The 20598-nt window shown below is 41.9% G+C and overlaps 1 protein-coding gene across 2 annotated transcripts in view; it reads right to left on the reverse strand.

Moving 5' to 3' along the window:
* MCF2L2 (MCF.2 cell line derived transforming sequence-like 2) overlaps positions 1 to 20598 on the reverse strand; it is a 251590-nt gene that overhangs the window by 135690 nt on the left and 95302 nt on the right. For both annotated transcript variants that reach the window (XM_004038073.5, XM_055381960.2), the window contains exons 6-7: positions 8544 to 8660; positions 3383 to 3532 (exon numbers count right to left, since the gene is read on the reverse strand). In XM_004038073.5, the coding sequence (XP_004038121.4) occupies positions 3383 to 3532; positions 8544 to 8660 (267 nt within the window). The remainder of the gene's footprint in view (positions 1 to 3382; positions 3533 to 8543; positions 8661 to 20598) is intronic.

Here is a 20598-nt window from a genome sequence, read left to right on the forward strand (position 1 = left end):
AGGTGATCCACCCGCCTTGGCCTCCCAAAGTGCTGGGATTACAGGTGTGAGCCACCGCACCTGGCCAGTATCTCTTTTTTTCTAATATAAACCATTTCTCTCTTTAAGTCATTTTTGGATGAGAAAGAGGAAAAATATAACTCTAGTTTAATGATTTTGGTATTCTTGCTTCTAAGCTACAAGATAAGGAACAAAGAAATAAGATTTGAATTAGGACAATAATCAGTAATCACAAAAAGACCTTCTTAAGAAATTCTCTGTATTTTTTTGGTTTGGTTTTTTGTTTGTTTGTTTGTTTTGTTTTCGAGATGGAGTTTCACTCTTGTTGCCCAGGCTGGAGTGTAATGGAGTGATTTCAGCTCACCACAACCTCTGCCTCCCGAGTTCAAGTGATTCTCCTGCCTCAACCTCCTGAGTACCTGGGATTACAGGTGCCAGCCACCATGCCCGGCTAATTTTTGTATTTTTAGTAGAGATGGGGTTTCACCATGTTGGCCAGGCTCGTCTCGAACTCCTGACCTCAGGTGATCCACCCCCGCCTCGGCCTCCCAAAGTGCTGGGACTATAGGATTGAGCCACTGTGCCCAGCCTGTATTGTCTTTTAAAGGATGTTAATATTACTTGGTAAAATAAAGATAATATTTTAAATCCAAATTCACTTAATATTCTTAATTGAGGTAAACACTTGGACAAATTAAATCGCTTTGAGAATTTTGTCTTAAAATAATTTTAGGTCTTCACCATGATTTTAGAGCTGCATGGAATATAAATGCAAGCATTTCTTTTACTAAAAGGTCAATTAAATGGAACCTTCTAATTTCCTTTCACTTGTCTTACAGGTTGGATAGGGGGTGTTTAACCAAATTAATGTAATAGAGTATAAATGTCAAATAATACTTCTAACTATGTGGCCTCCAAGGTTACTCCATCCCATAACCTGAGAGAAGTCTTAGCCTCCTTTGCTCAGAGCTACCTGTTTTAATTCTGAGAACAGCTGGTTAGCATGCATAAGGAAATCCTCTTACTCCATCCTGGAAGCTGGTTCTTTCCCACCTTTTTACCTCTGCAGAACTCTTTGCCTGTGTAGAGAAACTATAGAACACCCACTCATCTGCCTTCCCTGTCCCCACCCCTCTGCCTTGCCCACCAGCATATACAGCAAGACCTGACTGGCTGGTTTTCACCCCCTAGTTATGTGTCCTTATCTAAAAATCCAAATGTTTTAACCTTTTCTCCAGAGACCTTCCTGACTGACCACATTGTCATCCCGGTGCTTCTGCTCTTCGACCTCTCCACGCCCTTCTTGGATTGAGGCAAAGAACGCGCTGTGCTCACGAGCCCAAGGCACAGAGCTCAGTTTCACAGTCCTTGCCGCACTGGGCGTCCTTCCCATGACACCCCTTTGCATCAACAGGACCACTCTGCAGACTCCTTTTGGTCAGGGACCACCTGTGGGCCTGTGCAACTGCAAACTCCTTCCTAGCACACTTCATGGAGGCACCTAGACCCTGCTTTCAGCAACTCATACCTCCTAGGAATCACGTGAACTTAGCCAGTAGGTTTGGAAAAGCAAAGGCCAAGCTTCTCAGAGGCATTTTCAGGGAAAAATTTCATGATGTCATCAGGATTTTACAATTTCAGTCCAGATTTTTTTTTGTTTTATTTTGGTGTTTTTTTTGTTTTGTTTTGTTTTTGAGATGGAGTCTCACTCTGTCACCCAGGCTGGAGTGGAGTGGCATGATCTCGGCTCACCGCAACCTCCACCTCCCGGGTTCAAGCGAGTCTCCTGCCTCAGCCTCCTGAGTAGCTGGGATTACAGGTGCCTGCCACCATGCCCAGCTAATTTTTGTGTTTTTAGTAGAGACAAGGTTTCACCATGTTGTCCAGGCTGGTCTCGAACTCCTGACCTCAGGTGATCTGCCCACCTCAGCCTCCCAAAGTGCTAGGATTACACGCATGAGCCACTGCGCCCAGCCCATTCCAGATATTTTGATTACTGACAGTAATCTTTGGAATATATTTTTTCTCTTTTGTTGTTGTTGTTGTTGTTGTTGTTGTTGTTGTTTTGAGATGGAGTCTCGCTCTGTCACCCAGGACAGAGTGCAGTGGCGAGATCTCGGCTCACTGCAACCTCTGCCTCCCAGGTTCAAGCAATTCTTTCACCTCAGCCTCCTGAGTAGCTGGGATTACAGGCACCTGCCATCAAGCCTGGCTAATTTTTATATTTTTAGTAGAGACAGGGTTTCACCATGTTGGCCAGGCTGGTCTTGAACTCCTGACCTCAAGTGATCCGCCCACCTCGGCCTCCCAAAGTGCTGGGATTACAGGCGTGAACCACTATGCCCGGCCATTGTTTTTTTGAATAACAACCTCCTTAAAGACTGAATTTAATGGTGTTCCCTGTCACATGGAAGCATTAATTTGCCTCAATTACTAGACTCTGAGACTCTCCTAACTAGACTGTGTTCGTTAAGGTTGAGTTTTTGGTTTTCCTGGCAAGTAGTGGTAAGTGCTCAATAAATGCTGAATAAACGAACAAATCAACCATTTAGCAAAGCATTTTTGCAAATTTTTGGTCACAGACACAACAGTTCAACTCTTCCCAAGTTCCACGAGGCCAAGACACATACACTGACGGTCCAATCCTCATTTTGCTGCCCTATTGAAAACTGGGCTTCTGTGAAATAATGGGTTCGGTCTGTTTGTGCTTCTCAAGGTAGAAAGGTGCCAACACTCATCCAGGGAGAAGCCCCGGGAAGATTTCCCTGTACTGCATGACTGAAAGAACCTGCCAAGCTCCCTTTTCTCGGCAGGTTCTGATGTGCTTTTACGAATCATTTAATAGGTGCCTGTCCTTCAACTCAGGTCAGGGTGCCTTCCATAGTCCTTTTTCTCAAATTCATCCCCAGATAAAAAGACACACTCCTGAGAAAGTGAAGCAATAAGTCTGCTTATTAGTCTGCCCCAAAACTTTACAACCACTGCTGGAAAGCTTATACTTCAAAAGCCAGCCCCTACCCCTGCAATTTCAGCACGTTCTGTCTTGCTCTGTCCTGAGCAGGATCACGGGAGGGCAACCCTTGAAAGGGTGCTCACATGCCTCAGCTCACCCAGACAAAGCTGGAAAAGCCCTTCCCTGTGCTGCTTCCCACCGTTCTTCACTCACCACCGTCTCAAAAGACTCACTCACCACCCAGTCTCAAGAGATTTCTTTCATTACAAACTGCCTGTCTGGAAGGTTTAAGATGATCAGTGGCTTCCAAGTCACTAAAGAAGAAGGAAAACGAGGGCTTAACTGTTAATTCTGCTTCCAGCTCTCTCCGAGAGGCAGGCATACCTGCTGGCACAGACACTGGCCTCTGAGAGGCCACTGACCGCTCACCTGCAGCTTGTCCCGCTGCCTTGTGTGGGACATGAGAAGGTCTTCCGTGGATAGCATGCTTCTGGGCAGCTCTGTTGTGGCCAGGCAGGACCCAAACGTCTGCAGCATCTGGGCAGTGGTCTTCAAGGTCAAGGCAAAGTTTTCGATGGCCTGGAAGGTCAGACAATTGTAACAATGTGGAGAGATTAACATTCACCAACATGCTGTCTTGATGGAAAGACAACAGATTTAGTTGATAAAATTAGTGAATAATCACCTCACCTTGGAAATGGTATAGAGGACCTGATTCTGATAGGGAGATTAAAAAGAGTCTGGTTTTAGTCTCAATGCTGCCACTAGTTGACCAAATGACTTTGGATAAGTCACCTCTTTACACTGAACATCAGTTTATTTATCTATAAAATAAAGTGATTGAGTCACACGATCTTTAAGATTCCTTTGAGTTCTAACTTTCTGAGTCTCTCGTTCAAAGAGGTGACACCCAGAAAATGCACTGTCACACAGAAAAGAATCTATATATCTCACTTATAAAACAATATGTACTGTATATGTGTGGTTATATTATTCCTAGTTATATATACAGGCAAACCTCAGAGATATTGTGGGTTTGGTTCTAGGCCACTGCAATGAAGCCAATGTTACAATAAAGTGAGTCACAAAAATTCTTTTGTGTCCTAGTGCAAAGGGAAGTTATGTTAACAGTATACTGTAGTATATTAAGTGTGCAATAGCATTATGTCAAAAATTCCACATACCTTAATTTCAAAATACTTTATTGTTAAAAAATGCTAACCATCTTCTGGGCCTTCATCAAATCATAATCTTTTTGCTGCCGGAGGGTCTTGCCTCAATGTGGATGGCTGCTGACTGATCAGGGTGATGGTTGCCAAAGGCTGAAATGGTGGTGGCAATTTCTTAAAGTAAGACAACAATGAAGTTGCCACATCAATTGACCTCCTTTCATGAAAGAATTCTCTGTAGCATGCGAAACTGTTTGACAGCAGTTTACTCACAATAGAACTTCTTTCAAAATTGGAGTTAATCCTCTCAAAACTCTGCCACTGCTTTGTAGACTAAGTTTATGGAATATTCTAAATCCTTTGTTGTCATTTCAACAATGTTCATAACGTCATCACCAGAAAGATGAAGAAATCACTTTTTTTGCTCATCCGTAAAAAACTGTTCTTCATTCATTCAAGCTTTATCATGAGGTTGCAGCAATGCAGTCACATCTTCAGGCTCCACTTCTAGTTCTCTTGCTATTTCCACCACACCTGCAGTTACTTCCCCAACTAAAGTCTTGAACCCCTCAAAGTCATCCATGAGGGTGGGAATCAGCTTCTCTCAAATTCCTGTTAATATTGATATTTTGACTTCCTCCCATGAATCACTAATGTTCTTAAAGGCATCCAGAATGATGAATCCTTTCCAGAAGGTTTGCAATTTGCTCTACTGACACCCATCAGAGGAATCACTATCTATGGCAGGTATAGCTTTACAAAGTATATTTCTTAAATAGTAAAACTGAAAGTTGAAATTGCTCTTTGATCCACAAGCTGCAGCATAGATGTTGTGTTAGCAGGCATGAAAACATTCAACTCCTTGTACATCTCCATCAGAGCCCTCAGGTGACCAGGTGAATCTCCAATAAGCAGTAATATTTTGAAAGGATCCTTTTGTCTAAGCAGGAGGTCTCAACAGGTGGCTTAAAATATGCAGTTAACCATGCTGTAAACAGAAGTGCTGCCATCCAGGCTCTGTTGTTCTATTTCTAGGGCACAGGCAGAGTAGATTTAGCCTCATTCTTAAGGGCCCTAGGATTTTTGGAGTGGTAAATGAGCATTGGCTTCCATTTAAGGTCACCAGCTGCATTAGCCCCTAACAAGAGAGTCAGCCTGTCCTTTTAAGCTTTGAAGCCAGGCATTCACTTCTCTAGTTATGGAAGTCTTAGATGGCATCTTCTTCCAATATAATGCCATTTCATTTACATTGAAAATCTGTTGTTGAGTGTAGCCACTTTTTCTTTTCTTTTTTTTTTGAGACGAATTTTGCTCTTGTTGCCCAGGCTGGAGTGCAGTGGCACGATCTCAGCTCACTGCAACCTCCGCCTCCCGGGTTCAAGCGATTCTCCTGCCTCAGCCTCCTGAGTAGCTGGGATGACAGGCACCCGCCACCACACCCAGCTAATTTTTCATATTTTTAGTAGAGACAGGGTTTCACCATGTTGTCCAGGCTGGTCTTGAACTACTGACCTCAGGTGATCTGCCCACCTCGGCCTCCCAAGTGCTGGGATTACAGGCATGAGCCACTGCACCAAGCCGAGTATAGCCACTTTCAGCAATGATCTTAGCTAGATCTTCTGGATAACTTGCTGCAGCTTCTATAGCAGCACCTTGCACTTGTATGTTACAGAGAAGAATTCCTTCCTTAAACCTCACAAACCAACCCCTGCTAGCTTCAAACTTTTCTTCTGCAGCTTCTTCATCTCTCTCATTAATAAAATTGAAGAGAACTAGGGCCTTGCTCTGGATTAGGCTTTGGCTTAAGGAAATATTGTGGATGGTTTGATCTTCTATCCAGGCCCAGACCACTAAAACTTTCTCCATATCAGCAAGAAGGCTATTTTGCTTTCTTATCATTCATGTATTCACTGGAGTAGCATTTTTAGTTTCCATCAAGAACTTTTCCTTTGCATTCACAACTAAGCGAACTGGCTAGGCTAAGAGGCCTAGCTTTCTGCCTGTCTCAACTTTTGACATGCCTTCCTCATTAAGCTTAATCGTTTCAAGCTTTTGATTTAAACTGAGAGACGGGCCATTCTTCCTTTCACTTGAACACTTAGAGGTCATTGTAAGGTAATTAATTGGCCTAATTTCAATATTGTTCTGTCTTAGAGAGTAGGGAGGCCCGAGGAGAGAGACAGGTGATGACCAGTTGGTGGATCAGTCAGAACACACACAACATATATCCATTAAGTTAACTGTCTTACATGGATGCAGTTTTCCGCACCCCAAAACAATTACAATAGTAACACCAAAGATTGCTGACCACAGATCACTGTTACAAACATAACAGTTGGCCGGGTGCAGTGGCTCATGCCTGTAATCCCAGCACTTTGGGAGGCCAAGGCGGGCAGACCACTTGAGGTCAGGAGTTTGAGACCAGCCTGGCCAACATGGTGAAACCTTGTCTCTACTAAAAATACAAAAATTAGCTGGGCGTGGTGGCGCGTGCCTGTAATCCCAGTTACTTGGGAGGCTGAGGCAGGAGAATTGCTTGAACCCAGGAGGCTGAGGTTTCAGTGAGCTGAGATTGTGCCACTGCACTCCAGTCTGGGTGACAGAGCAAGACTCTGTCTCAAAAAAAAAAAAAAAAAAGAAAGAAAGAAAGAAAAAGAAACCAAATATAACAGTAATAACAAACTCTGAAATATTGCAAGAATTGCAAAAATTTGTCAGAGAGGCACAAAGTGAGCACATACTGTTGGAAAAATGGTGCTGATAGACTTGTTCAACACAAAGTTGCCACGAAACTTCAATTTTAAAAAATTGCAATATCTGTGAAGCCCACTAATGTGAAGCATAATAAAATGAGACATGACTGTATGTGTGTGTATAAAAAATATATACATGTAAAAGGCATGTAAAGAATATCTCTGGTCCTTCAATACTAGTTGTATTTTTTAAAGTTCACCATAAAATGTTTAGCACATACACAACCACAAACCATGGCTACATACTAGGCCAGGGATGGCCTATAACAAAAACACCTCAGGCTGGGTAATTTATAAGCAGCAGAAATTGATTTCTCACAGTTACAGTTCTGGAAGTTGGGAAGTTCAAGATCAAGGCCCCAGCAGATTTGGTGTCTGGTGGAGGTCTGTTCCTCATAAAGGATGCCTTCTGTGCCCTTACAGGGCAGAGGGGGCATAACAGCTCCCTTCAACCTCTTTTGCAAGGGCACTAACTCCATTTATGATGCCAGAGCCTTCATGACTTAATACGTCCCAAAAGCCCCCTCCTCTTAATGCAATCACATTGGGTTCCAACATGTGAATTTTGAGGGGACGCCAACATTCAAGCCATGACAATGAGTTTTGATCTTTTTCCTCAATATTACTGAAACTCCTAACTTAGCATAACAATCACCAGTATCAGTAGGTAGGAAAAGTAAAATACTATATATCAGGTGCTTTCACAGACAATACATCACTTATTCCCCACATCAAACTTTCAGGAGGCTTTCGTTAGTCCGGCGTTTCTCAGCATTGGCTATTCACACTTTGGGCCAGAGGATTCTCTGTTGTGGGAGGCTGTCTTGAGCATTGTAAGGTGTTCAGCGGAGTCCCTGACGACCCACCAGATACCAGTTAACTTCCCCCACTAAGTTATGACTACAAAAAAGTCTAAAGATATTGACAAATGTAGGAGGCAGGCAAAATTATCCCCTATAGAGAAATACTGTGTTAGTCCCATTTTAACAGAGGAAGAGACAAGATCAGAAATGCTTAGAAACTCACCCGACATCAGACAACATGTTATTGTGACAATTTTTTAAAACTAATTTCAACTTTGGTTTTAGATTCAGGGATATATTTGCAGGTTTGTTACATGGGTATATTGCATGATGCCAAGGTTTGGGGTACAGTTGATCCTGTCACCCTGGTAGTGAGTATCGTACCCAATAGTTCTACAGTCCTTGTCCCTCTCCCACCTTCTCGCCTATAGTAGTCCCCGGGGGTTGACAATATTTAAATGTAGCTTCTTCTGACTTCATGGGTGTCAATATATATGTACGTTAGAATCATCTGGGGAGTTCTGTGGTGTGTTAATGTCTAAGACCCATCCCACATGAAGTTAATTAGTTTCTCTGAGGTATAACAGGCTATTGGTGTTTCTGGAAACTTCCCAGGTGCATTCGAAGGTAAGTGTCCCAAAACCCCCACACCGGGAGATGCACTGGGATAAGGTGGTCAACAGGAGAAACCCCAGCCTTCGCCCTTCCACGCTCCTTCTTCCCCACCCTGTGGCTGAGAAATCCCAACCACCCCAATGTCAGGCAGTGACAGGGTGACCTCCTGGCAGTTGATCTTTAACTCCCCCACCCCATCTTCCAGAAAACAAGGAGAGACAGTGAAAAGCACACGTAAGCTGGTACTCACAGTGCGGTGATTTACCCACTGACCGTGGCGGTATTCCAAAGTCCCCCCTAATTCCCGGGTCAGTTGGCTTTTGTCGATGTAGCCATGAAGGTCAGAGACAGAGTTTACCATGATGATCTGTAAGGTAAAAATTTACTTAAACATACTCCTCATTGATCATTAAATAATAGCTCATTTAGATTCTATTCTTATCATAATTATATTTTATATTCTATTATTATTTAAATGATACTCCAACTTTGCTTTATCAGGCATTTATATTTAAAAATGGTTACAGCCAAGCACAGTGGCTCACGCCGGTAATCTCAGCACTTTGGAAGGCTGAGGTGGGAGAATCGTTTGAGGCCTGGAGTTTGAGACCAGCCAGAGCAACATAGCAAGACCCCATCACTAGAAAAAAATTTAAAAAAAAAATTAGCCAGGCATGGTGGCATGCACCTGTGGCCCCAGCTACTTGGGTGGCTAAGTCAAGAGGATTGCTTGGGTCTGGAGGTTAAGGCTGCAGCAAGCAGTGATCGCACCATGGCACTCCAGCCTGGGCGACAGAACAAGACCATATCTAAAAAAAAAAAAAAAAAAAAAAAAAGTTACTATATCCAGCAGGGAAATATTTTAAAGTCTCTTCCATTTTTCGCTTTTGAGTGAGAAATACCAAAGCATGGTATAGCCTGTGACAAAACGTTGACTTGGCTCAGGGAACACAGTTCCAGGCTACCTAGAAGTCAGGCCTCGCTTTACGTGAATTTTCAGTCATAAGTTCCCAAGCTAAGGTACACCTTTCAGCCACCAAAATCAAGTGTTGTGCTATGGCCTGAAAGTCTACCATGAGAAGCCCAATCAAAGGTGGTCGCGTAAATGTCAAAATAAAACTAGAATACAGGGAAACACAAAGAGTATGCATTGAAAAGACTCACTATACTGATGCGCCCCGATGAAGAATATTGATGTGTCCCTACTTTAGCTTGCACTGAGGGGATCTGGAGGTGACAGGGCATTGGGTTTTATAAGCTAGCAGTTCCGCTGATGAGCAAACACTCACACATCCAGAGGAAGCTGACGCATCCCAAATTGCCCCTTTCTATTCCTTGGCAGTAGTTCTGGCCTGGGTGTGGTTCTGGCTCATTCAGTGACTATATCACACCCTCTACTCACTCCTGAGTGGGACAAGGACTCCTCACTCCTATCTCTGAAACACATCTTTGAAGCCTTTAACTATGACATTATATTTTTTCACTCCCTGTTGATTATTTTGAAAATTAACTCTTGGTCAGAGGACATAAGAATATGGACTTTCTTCTATTATTGTAAAGTATTAGTCAAGGAATGAATCCACTTTGGAATGAGAATATAAATTAGAGCCCAGCCAGGTACGGTGGTTTGCACCTGTAATCCCAGCTACTCAGGAGGCTGAGGAAGGAGGACTCCGTGGGCCCAGGAATTTGAGGCTCCAATGAGCTGTGATCACATCACTGCACTCCAGACTGGGTGATAGAGGGAGACCCCATCTCTTAAAAAAAAAAAATTGTGGCCTAAAGTCTATAGGCCAAAATTATGCAACAAAACTGATTTATTCTTTCAACAGATATGTATTGAACTACTAAAAAAAAGTGCCAGGTTATTCACAATAGCAAAGACTTGGAACCAACCCAAATGTCCAACAATGATAGACTGGATTAAGAAAATGTGGCACATATACATCATGGAATACTATGCAGCCATAAAAAATGAAGAGTTCATGTCCTTTGTAGGGACATGGATGAAACTGGAAACCATCATTCTCAGCAAACTATCACAAGGACAAAAAACCAAACACCACATGTTCTCACTCATAGGTGGGAATTGAACAATGAGAACACATGGACACGGGAAGGGGAACATCATACTCCGGGGACTGTTGTGGGGTGGGGGGAGGGGGGAGGGATAGCATTAGGAGATATACCTAATGCTAAATGACGAGTTAATGGGTGCAGCACACCAGCATGGCACATGTATACATATGTAACAAACCTGCACATTGTGCACATGTACCCTAGAACTTAAAGTATAATAATAATAAAAGAAAAAAAAAGTGCCGGGTACTGGGGGATAATATGGTAAACAAGACAGACCATGTTCTAGAGAGACTCAGGCTCCGTGGGATTTGATTACTACCTATCACCACCTTAACCTTGTCAGGCCCCATGTCTTGCTCCTCCACTTCTGAAAATGGTTTGGGGCTTTTAAAATGTATCTTTATAATATGAGAATGGATAAAAACCTGAATCTATCTGTGCCTTTCCCACCTAAAAATTTTAAACCACTTATGGGAGTTTTTAAAAGGTATTTATTCTTTCTAAAATTAGAAATTTTAGGACAGGTCGTTAGAAATTATCAAGCTAAAAATGTATTTTGCTTCTTGGAGTATGAGTTGCTATGGTAATAATCGACATTTTAAAAAAGACCCAATGTGCGACATTGTATTAGGCAAAAGTAACCTTGCACAGGGTCTGGAGTTTCAGAAACCTATCCTGCCAGGCTGCATATTTTCTGTACCATTAGGGAGGTGTGATATCCCACACTTGCCAAAACTCTGCTTTCTCATCTTAAGCTTTAGATGATGAAGAGGAATTTTAAGTTGAAAGCGAAAAGTGAAAATTAAAAACAAAGGATTATATTAGAAGAGTTAATACTGTTAAGTATTGATCTGTAGAGTCAAAACAATTCCATAATCAAAATCCCAGCCGACTTTTTATAGAAATTAACAAACTGATTCTAAAATTCATATAGAAATGCAAAAGACATCAAATAGGTAAAATAATTTTGTAAAAGAAGAAAAAAGTTGAATGAGTCACATAAGTTTTGTCAATTTCAAAACTTAATAAAATTGCAGTAAAGAAGAGTGTGGTAATGACAAAGGATGGACAAATAGATCAATGGAAAAAAAAAGCAAGTCCTGATAGACCCACACAAATACGATTAATTGATTTTTTAAACTTTTTATCCTGTGAAGAGGCTGGGCGCAGTGACTCATGCCTGTAATCCCAGCACTTTAAGAGGCGGAGGTGGACAGATCACCTGAGGTCAGGAGTTCGAGACTAGCCTGGCCAACATGGGGAAACCCCATCTCTACTAAAAATACAAAAATTAGCCGGGCATGGTGGCAGATGCCTGTAATCCCAGCTGCTTAGGAGGCTGAGGCAAAAGAATCGCTGGAATTCAGGAGACGGAGGTTGCAGTGGGCCGAGATTACACCATTGTACTCCAGCCTAGGCAATGAGAGTGAAACTCCGTCTCAAAAAAAAAAAAAAAAAAAAAAAAACCCACAAACCTTTTTATCCTGTGAAGTAATTATAGATTCGCAAGAAGTTGCAAAGATAATTATAGTTTCATAGGAAGTTACAAAGGCAGTACAGAGAGGTCCTAGGCACCTTTCACCACCAATGGTTGCATCTTACATAATTACAGTACAATATCAAGACCAGGAATTTGATATGCTTATAATGTGTGTGTAGCTCTGTCATTTTCCCACATATGTTGTTTCCTGTACCCACCAGTACAAGCAAGATGCAAAACTGTCCCATCGCCACAAAGACCTCCCTTGTGCTGCACCTTTCAGTCATCTCCCACCCCCAAAATCCCTCCCTGAACCCCGGCAAACACTAATCTGATTTTTTTACAAAGGTGCAAAGGTAATTCAATGGAGAAATAATTCTATTTAAACAAATGGTGCTGAAACAACCGGACATTCATATGTAAAAATAGGAATCTTGACCCACACCTATGAAAGTAGCCAGAATCAAAACAGAGTCACTAGTATTAAAAAATAAATAAATAGGCCGGGCGCGGTGGCTCACACCTGTAATCCCAGCACTTTGGGAGGCCGAGGCAGGCAGATCACGAGGTCAGGAATTCGAGACCAGCCTGACCAACATGGTGAAACCCTGTCTCTACTAAAAATACAAAAATTAGCCGGGCGTGGTGGCAGTCGCCTGTAATCCCAGCTACTTGGGAGGCTGAGGCAGGAGAATCGCTTGAACCTGGGAGGCAGAGGTTGCAGTGAGCCGAGAGAGCACCATTGCACTCCAACCTGGGTGAGAGAATGAGACTCTGTCTCAAAAAATAAATAAAAATAAATAAATAAATAAATAAATAAAACCTAACCAATAGGCCAGGGAAGACTGCAAAGAAAGGGTTCTCACACTTGTATGCCTGATAACAAAACTATCACAAAGGACGGCAAAAACCACAACCTGGCACACAGGCCATTGCAACATTCAACTGCCTGTCCAACTTCCGATTGGCATCGCTCTTGTTATTGATCTTTGTAGCCAAGAATAATGATCTCGAAACAATTACATAATGCTCCTCATGTTCCCTTTAAAAACCTCTGTCTCCCTCTACCTTCCTGAATAAGCACGTAGTTTACTATGTCACACATATTCCCATTTCAATGCCCTGTTCCTGAATAAATATTTTCTTTTAGAGAGCCTCTCCCTATCTGTTATTTAGGCTGACATATCTCACATCTTATACAAAAATTAAGTCAAAATGGATCATAGATCTAAACATGAAACATTAAACTTGGAAGAAAATGTAGAAGAAAACTGTGGTATAATAAGAAATGTATTTAGTCTTTGTCCCTGGTTCCTGGTACAGAGTTCCTAAAACTCATAATTTCTTGAGTGATAGGAGTATCTTTTATTATTTATAATGAACCCCTTTGGTCACACCTGAGTTTACACTAATGAGGTGACTCAGGGTAGGAACTCTAGATAGCCTCTGGATGGAGCTGGTGTCCAGAAAAAATAAGTGATTATAATTTGGAATTTTCAGCCCCACTCACTGACCTCTGGGAAGAAGAAGATTAAACGCTATAGAAACTCTAGAACAAGGAGATTTAAGGAGCTCCCAGGTTGGTGAATACACCAAGGTACTGGAAGGGTGGTATGCTGGAGACAGCTTGGAAGCTCTGTGCACCCCATACACCTTGCCCTGTGCATCTCATTCATCTGGCTGTTCCTGAGTTATATCCTTTATGATAAACCAGTAAACATAAGTAAAGTGTTTCCCTTAGTTCTGTGAGTCATTCTAGCAAATTATAGAACCCAAGGAGGAGGCTGTCGGAACCCCCCTAATCCACAGCTGGTAGGTCAGAAGTACAGGATGCCCAGACTTAAAATTAGTATCTGAAGTGGGGACAGTCTTGAGGGACTGAGCCCTCAACTTGTGGGATCTGATGCTAACTTCAGTGTCTGAATTGAATTGTAGAGCCCCTGATTGGTGTCTAGACAGTTGGAGAACTGCTTGGTGTGAGAAAAAAAAAAAAAAAAAAGCAGCCTACACATTAGTTGTCAGAAGTGTTGTGTGAGTAGAGAAAGTGTTTTCTCAGAGAAATTTTAGGAGAAATCTTTGGGTTAGGCAAAGAGTTATGGCACCAAAAGCATAACCCATAAAAGAAAAGCTGATAAGCTGGACTTCATCCAAATTAAAAACATTTGCTCTGCAAAAGACACTGTTAAGAGAATGAAAATCCAACCTACAAACTGAGAGAAAATATTTGCAAGTCATGTATCAGACAGTGATTTATATCCAGAACATATAAAGAACTTTCAAAACCCAACAATGTGAAAACAAAAACCCAATTAAAAAAGGGCAAAAGATTTGAACAGAAGCATCACCAAAGAACATATACAGATGGAAAATAAATACACGAAAAGAGGCTCAATATCATGAATCATTAGGAAATAACAAATTAAAACCACAGTGAGATACCACAACATGCCTATTAAATGACTAATTAAAAAAAAATACCCTCGTTTTTGAAAAGGTGGTAAGAGTATGAAGTAGCTGGAATTCACATACGTTGCTGGTGGGAATGCAAAATGATAGAGCCACTTTGCAAAAACAGTTTGGCAATTTCTTTTAAAGTTAAACATAAACCTACTCTGTGGCCCAGCAAACACATGTATGTGAATGTTTATAGCAGCTTTATTCTTTTTTTTTGTTTGAGACAGCATCTCGCTCTGTCGCCCAGGCTGGAGTGCAGTGGCATGATCTCGGCTCACTGCAACCTCTGCCTCAGCAATTCTCCTGCCTCAGCCTCCAGAGTAGCTGGGACTACAGGCACACCCACCATGCCCAGCTAATTTTTGTATTTTTAGTAGAGACGGGGTTTCAGCATGTTGGCCAGGCTGGTCTCGAACTCCTGACCTTAGGTGATCCACCCACCTCAACCTCCCAAAGTTTTGGGATTACAGGTGTGAGCCACCATGTTTGGCTGCAGCTTTATCCTTAATCACTAAAAACTAGAAACAACTCAAATGTTCTTTCCTGGTGAATGGTGAACAGATAAACAGGGACCTCTATAATGTGAGATAATATTCAGCAATGAAAGGAAAGAACTATGGACATACCCAGCAACATGGATGAACCCCAACTGTTTTATGCTAAGTGAAAGAAGTCAGACTCAAAGGCTACTCAGTATACACAGTCATGTGTCACTTAATGACAGAGATCAATTCTGAGAAAATCACCATTAGGCAATTTCGTTGCTACTCAGTCATAAAATGCACTTACACAAACCTAGATGGGACAGCCTGCTACATGCCTGGGCTAACTGGTGTAACGTATTGTTCCTAGGCTACAAGCCTGTACAGCATGTTACTGTACTGAACATTGTAGGCAAGTATAACACAATGGAAAGTATTTCTGTATGTAAACACATCTAAACACAGAAAAGGGGCCAGGGGTAGTGGCTCACATGTGTAATCCCAACACTTTGGGAGGCTGACACTGGAGGATCGTTTGAGCCCAGGAGTTCAAGGCCAGCATGGGCAATACAAGGAAACCCCTGTCTCCACAAAAAATAAGTTAAAAAAAAAAAAAAATCAGCCGGGCATGGTGGTGCACACCTGTAGTCCCAGCTACTGAAGAGGCTGAGGTGGGAGGATAGCTTGAGCCCCAGAGTTTGAGGTTACAGTGAGCCATGACCACACCACTGCACTCCTGCCCAGGTGACAGAGCAAGACCCTGTCTTGAAAAAAAAAAAAAGAAGAAGAAAAAAGGAAAGGAAAAGGAAAAGGAAAGGAAAGGAAAGGAAAAACTTTTTTAAAAAAGTACAGTAAAAATACAGTTTTATAATTTTATGGGACCACCATTGTATATGTGGTCCATTGTTGACCAAAATGTTGTTATGCAGCACATGGCTGGAATTGCATTTGTATGACTCTCTGCAAAAAGGCAAAACTGTAAGGATGGAGAGCAGATCAGTGGCAGCCAGGGATTAGGGATGGGGAGAGGGGCTGGCTACAAAGGGGCAGAGTGAGGAAGTTTTGCGTGGTGATGGGGCTGTTCTGTATCTTTATTGTGGCGACTGGATAACACCATGCATTTGTCAAACTTCATAGAACTGTACACCAAAGAGAGTGAATTTTACCTGATGTAAATTTTCAAAAACAAACGAGAGGCAGTTTCCCCACATTTTTTTTTCTTCTTTTAATCTTTACAGGATAGAAATGTTTAAAAAGTTTTTATATTCTATATAGTGAAGAAAAAAAGCAGAATAATTGTGCTCATCAAACCCACAGGACACACTAAGCATGTAAAACTGGCCTTAAAACATTTTTTCTGTGTTTTCTTGGATTCTGTTTTTGTCTATTTGGCATCCTCTCATTACAGGGTCAATTACATGAGCCACATTTTCTTATTTTCTGTACTCTTGAAGCTCTGGCATTTGTGGCCTCCATGACTAGGAAGAGACTGCCCTGCCACCCCCACCCCAGGGCTAACCACTTCTTAGAGACAGGGAAGGGGTTAGCTGGGAGCAGGTCTTTCATACGCAAAACAACCAGTCTCAAATCCAAATCCCCAACCACCACCTTATCAAACTCTCACACACCAGGCCATTGTTTACCCTGCCCTAAGTCATCCCAGGGCCAGGTACCATGTAACAAAGAGACAATCCTTATACCCCAAAGATTGCAGGAGTTATTTAAACTAGTCCATACTAAATCCTGCCTTGCTTTGCCTGCAGAACTCTAGTAAATGCTCTGTCCTAGACTTTCCTCTGCCTCCTTCTTCTGCCTCCTGACCAAAGCTTGGTGCTTCCCCAGTGGCCCACGCGGCGTGAGGTGACCCTGACCCCTGGGACGTGTGAATATTATAAACTTCTTCCTTCCAAACCTGTCTCTTCCTGTGGCCCCACCAACTTTACCATACATGCATATTCTTGGAACAATTGTTAAAAGCTAAAAATGTCTTGTTTCTTTTCCTTTTCTGTATACATTTGTGTTCTTATCTATAGATGCTTAAAACTGTTCTTTCAAAGAAATACATGGTCTTTTAACTGCACAAGAAGCATTTCCTTATTCTGACACAAACTCCATTTTAAGCAACCAATTTCCACGATCATAGCCTCTTCAGGAGTTTTACAAGACTGCCTTGGTGACTTCACATTAACAGTTTTATGAGGCTGCTATGAGTACAGCTGTTCCAGAATAGGGAAGTGTCTGGCCAGCAACAGGGACTCAGAAACCATCTACTGGAAGGCCAAAGGAGGATCACTTGAGCCCAGGAGGTTGAGGCTGCAGTGAGTCCTGATGGAGCCACGGCACTCCAGCCTGGGTGACAGAGCAAGACACAGTTTCAAACAAAACAAAACAAAAACAAACAAAAACCATTTACTACATGAAAGTACTTCCCCTGCATAGATAAAGGTAGACGGAGGCTGTCACTTGGCTACAATTACATCCTTGACCCACCTGATTCCTATACCAGTCAGGCAAAATAAACTCTTTTCCCCCCGACACGTGAAAATGTAATTATCTGACTAGAAATGACCAGGAAGATGTTATAATGTAAGAGAGGCTAGGAAGCTACAAAGTAAAGTGCTAATATCACAACCACGTTTTAAAAATAAAGAAGATAAACTGACAGTTTGAACTGTCATTGAGAAGGCAACACGTATTGAGAAGTTAGATTTCATCAAGCTTGGTAACTTCAGACTCTGCCGTTTCTGGAGCATCAGCGATACCAGGGAGTGTGATCTTGTGCGTCAGGTGAAATGGTAACTTACAGAGTGAAGTTGCATTAAAGAATGCCCTACTCAATGTGCCCAGGGTTTGGGTGACTGAGAGCTTTTTCAAAAGTTGATTTTAAGTTTAAAATTAAAAGCAGGTCAGGCAGGGAATCAACCTACACTACCACAAATAGAAGTAGCTAAAGTCAGAATATCGAGATAAAGTAGATGTTCAGTCCCTCCTAGGTGTAGATGCACCACATGAGAAGGAGGGCATAAGTCACAAATGTATCTGTGTACATATGAGCACACCTAGATCATATGTATCATATGTATAAAACACGTGTTTTATATGCAATCAGGGAAATATGCACGACATTTGGTCAAATGCTCAGTTCCAACTCCAAACGTTTTTGAGTGGCAAGAAGAATTGATGAGTCTTCATTTCTGAAGGGGAGTCACAAAGGGACTCATGAAGATGATGACACGTCATCGGCTTCTTGTCAGTCTCCATCTCTTCCCAAACATCAACAGTTACTCAAGTTAGGAAAACTGAGCAAAGAACTCAGGCCTCACATTTTCCTTAAACACTCAAGTATTTCAAAAATGAGTATTTAAAATAGAACGGGAAATTCATTTTGAGTTTGGCTAATCCCCAAATTAGAAAAGAAAGGATTTTCAGAAATTTGATTATTAATATAGGATGGAACCAAAACAAGGAAAATAAGAGTAGGAAAGGAGAGAGAAAAATGAGAAAAATCCCTTGTCTAAGATGGCAAGTCTTCACTGAGATGGGTTTAATATTCTTTCAGGGTAATTTTATTTTTATTTATTTATTTTTTGAGACAGAGCCTTGCTCTGTCGCCCAGGTTGGAGTGCAGTGGTGTGATCTCATCTCACTGCAACCTCCACCTCCCAGGTTCAAGCAATTCTCCTGCCTCAGCCCCCCGAGTAGCTAGGACTACAGGCATATGCCACCATGCCTGACTAATTTTTGTATTTTTAGTAGAGACAGGGTTTTGCCATGTTGGCCAGGCTGGTCTTGAACTCCTGACCTCAGATGATCTGCCCACCTCAGCCTCCCAAAATGTTGGGATTATAGGCTTGAGCCACTGCGTCCAGCCCTCTTTCAGAGTAATTTTAATTAAAGCTATTTTTTGTTAATTTTGAACAGATAATATTTATAGATAGTAATAAATTTGAACAGAAAAAGTCTATCTAAATAGAAAAATCCTCCCCCTTCCCACTTACTCCCAGCCATCTAGGTGGAGATCCAGAAGGCAACCACTTTAACCAGCTTCTTGTATATCTTGTGTATCCTTCTCAAGATGATCTATGCACAATCATACATATAGCCCTCTTATTTTATCCAAATGGGAACTTACTGGATACACTGTTCTCTCCTTGACTTTACCCTCACTTAAATACACATCTTACATGGACTGAAATTTAAGGTATCAGTATGAAGTTGTGATTTCTAGGATATTTGTAATTACAAATATGTACATGTATATGTGCATATACGTGCATATATTTAGAGCTTCTGTCTGCTGAAAGAGCCTAAAAACAAAGATACCAAGTAGTAATAGCACATCTTGCATCCAGATCTTGGACTCTAATATTTTCAACACCAAAAGGAACCAGGGCTCTTAAGAGAAATGGCCGGTAACAAAGCTGGATCAGAGCATGCCTGAGAGGGGCCTAGATGATCATATTAGGCCAGAAAGTAAGGAAGTGCCAAAAAAAAAAAAAAAATGATAGGGACATGTCACAAGGACACAAGAGTCAGCTTGAAGGGGTTCCCGCTGGCCAAATCTGGGACAGCTGGAGCACCACGATAATTGAGAATGGCAATGAATGACAAACCACTGAAAAACTAAGAATCCAAAACGATAATAGACAAATAGGTCAGAAGGGAAAGCTCTAGCTTACGGTAAAATACCAACTTCTGATTAGTAAATGATGAGAGTGCTGGAGTTGGAAAATCATTATTTTGCAACCAATAAATAAAGGTTGTTTCAGGCAAGAATCTTTAATGGATACTAAAGAGAGATTGGACTTTTTTGAGGAGCAGGATATTTGCATGATCTTAAAGTGTCTCTGCAAAGATTGTTAGTTGCAAGGGAAAGAATCTATTTAATATTTGGGAAAGTGGACAACACTTTGACAAGGGGATCAAAATTCACATCACCAATAGGGGACAGATGAGCACCGTGGGCCTCCAGGCGATACTCCAAGAAGGACATGTATCACTTAAGTAGCATAAAAGACAAAGAAAGGGCCGGGCACGGTGACTCACGCCTGTAATCCCAGCACTTTGGGAGGCTGAGGTGGGTGGATCACCTGAGGTCAGGAGTTCGAGACCAGCCTGGCCAACATGGTGAAACCCCGTCTCTACTAAAAAAAAAAAATACAAAAATTATCCGGGTGTAATGGCAGGTACCTGTAATCCCAGCTACTCGGGAGGCTGAGGCAGGAGAATTGCTTGAACCTGGGAGGTGGATGTTCCAGTGAGCTGAGATTGCGCCATTGCACTCCAGCCTGGGCAACAAGAGTGAAGCTCCATCTCAAAAAAAAAAAAAGACAAAGAAAGGGCCAGGCACAGTGTCTCATGCCTGTAATCTCAGCCCTTTGGGAGGCTAAGGCAGACAGATGGCTTGAGCCCAGGAGTTTGAGACCAGTCTGGGCAACATGGTGAAACTCCATTTCTACAAAAAAATTCAAAAAATAGCCTGCATGGTGCAGCATGCTGGTGGTGCATACCTGTGGTAGCAGCTACTCAGGAGTCTGAGGTGGGTGGATACATTGAGCCCAGGAGATGGAGGCTGCAGTGAGCTGTGATGGCACCACTGCACTCCAGCCTGGGCAACAGAGAGAGACTCTGTCTTAAAAAAAAAAAAAAAAAAAAGAGAAAAAAGAAAAGAAAAAAGACAAAGGCTATGAAAATGTTTTAGATTAAAGAAAACTAATGAGATATGATAACTAAATCCACGACCCAATCCTAGAGTACATCTTCTACATATATCTTGTATATATGTATTCATATTAAATATATTGTGT

The sequence above is a fragment of the Gorilla gorilla genome, chromosome 2, assembly GCF_029281585.2.
Source record: "Gorilla gorilla gorilla isolate KB3781 chromosome 2, NHGRI_mGorGor1-v2.1_pri, whole genome shotgun sequence".
Lineage (NCBI taxonomy): Eukaryota > Metazoa > Chordata > Mammalia > Primates > Hominidae > Gorilla > Gorilla gorilla.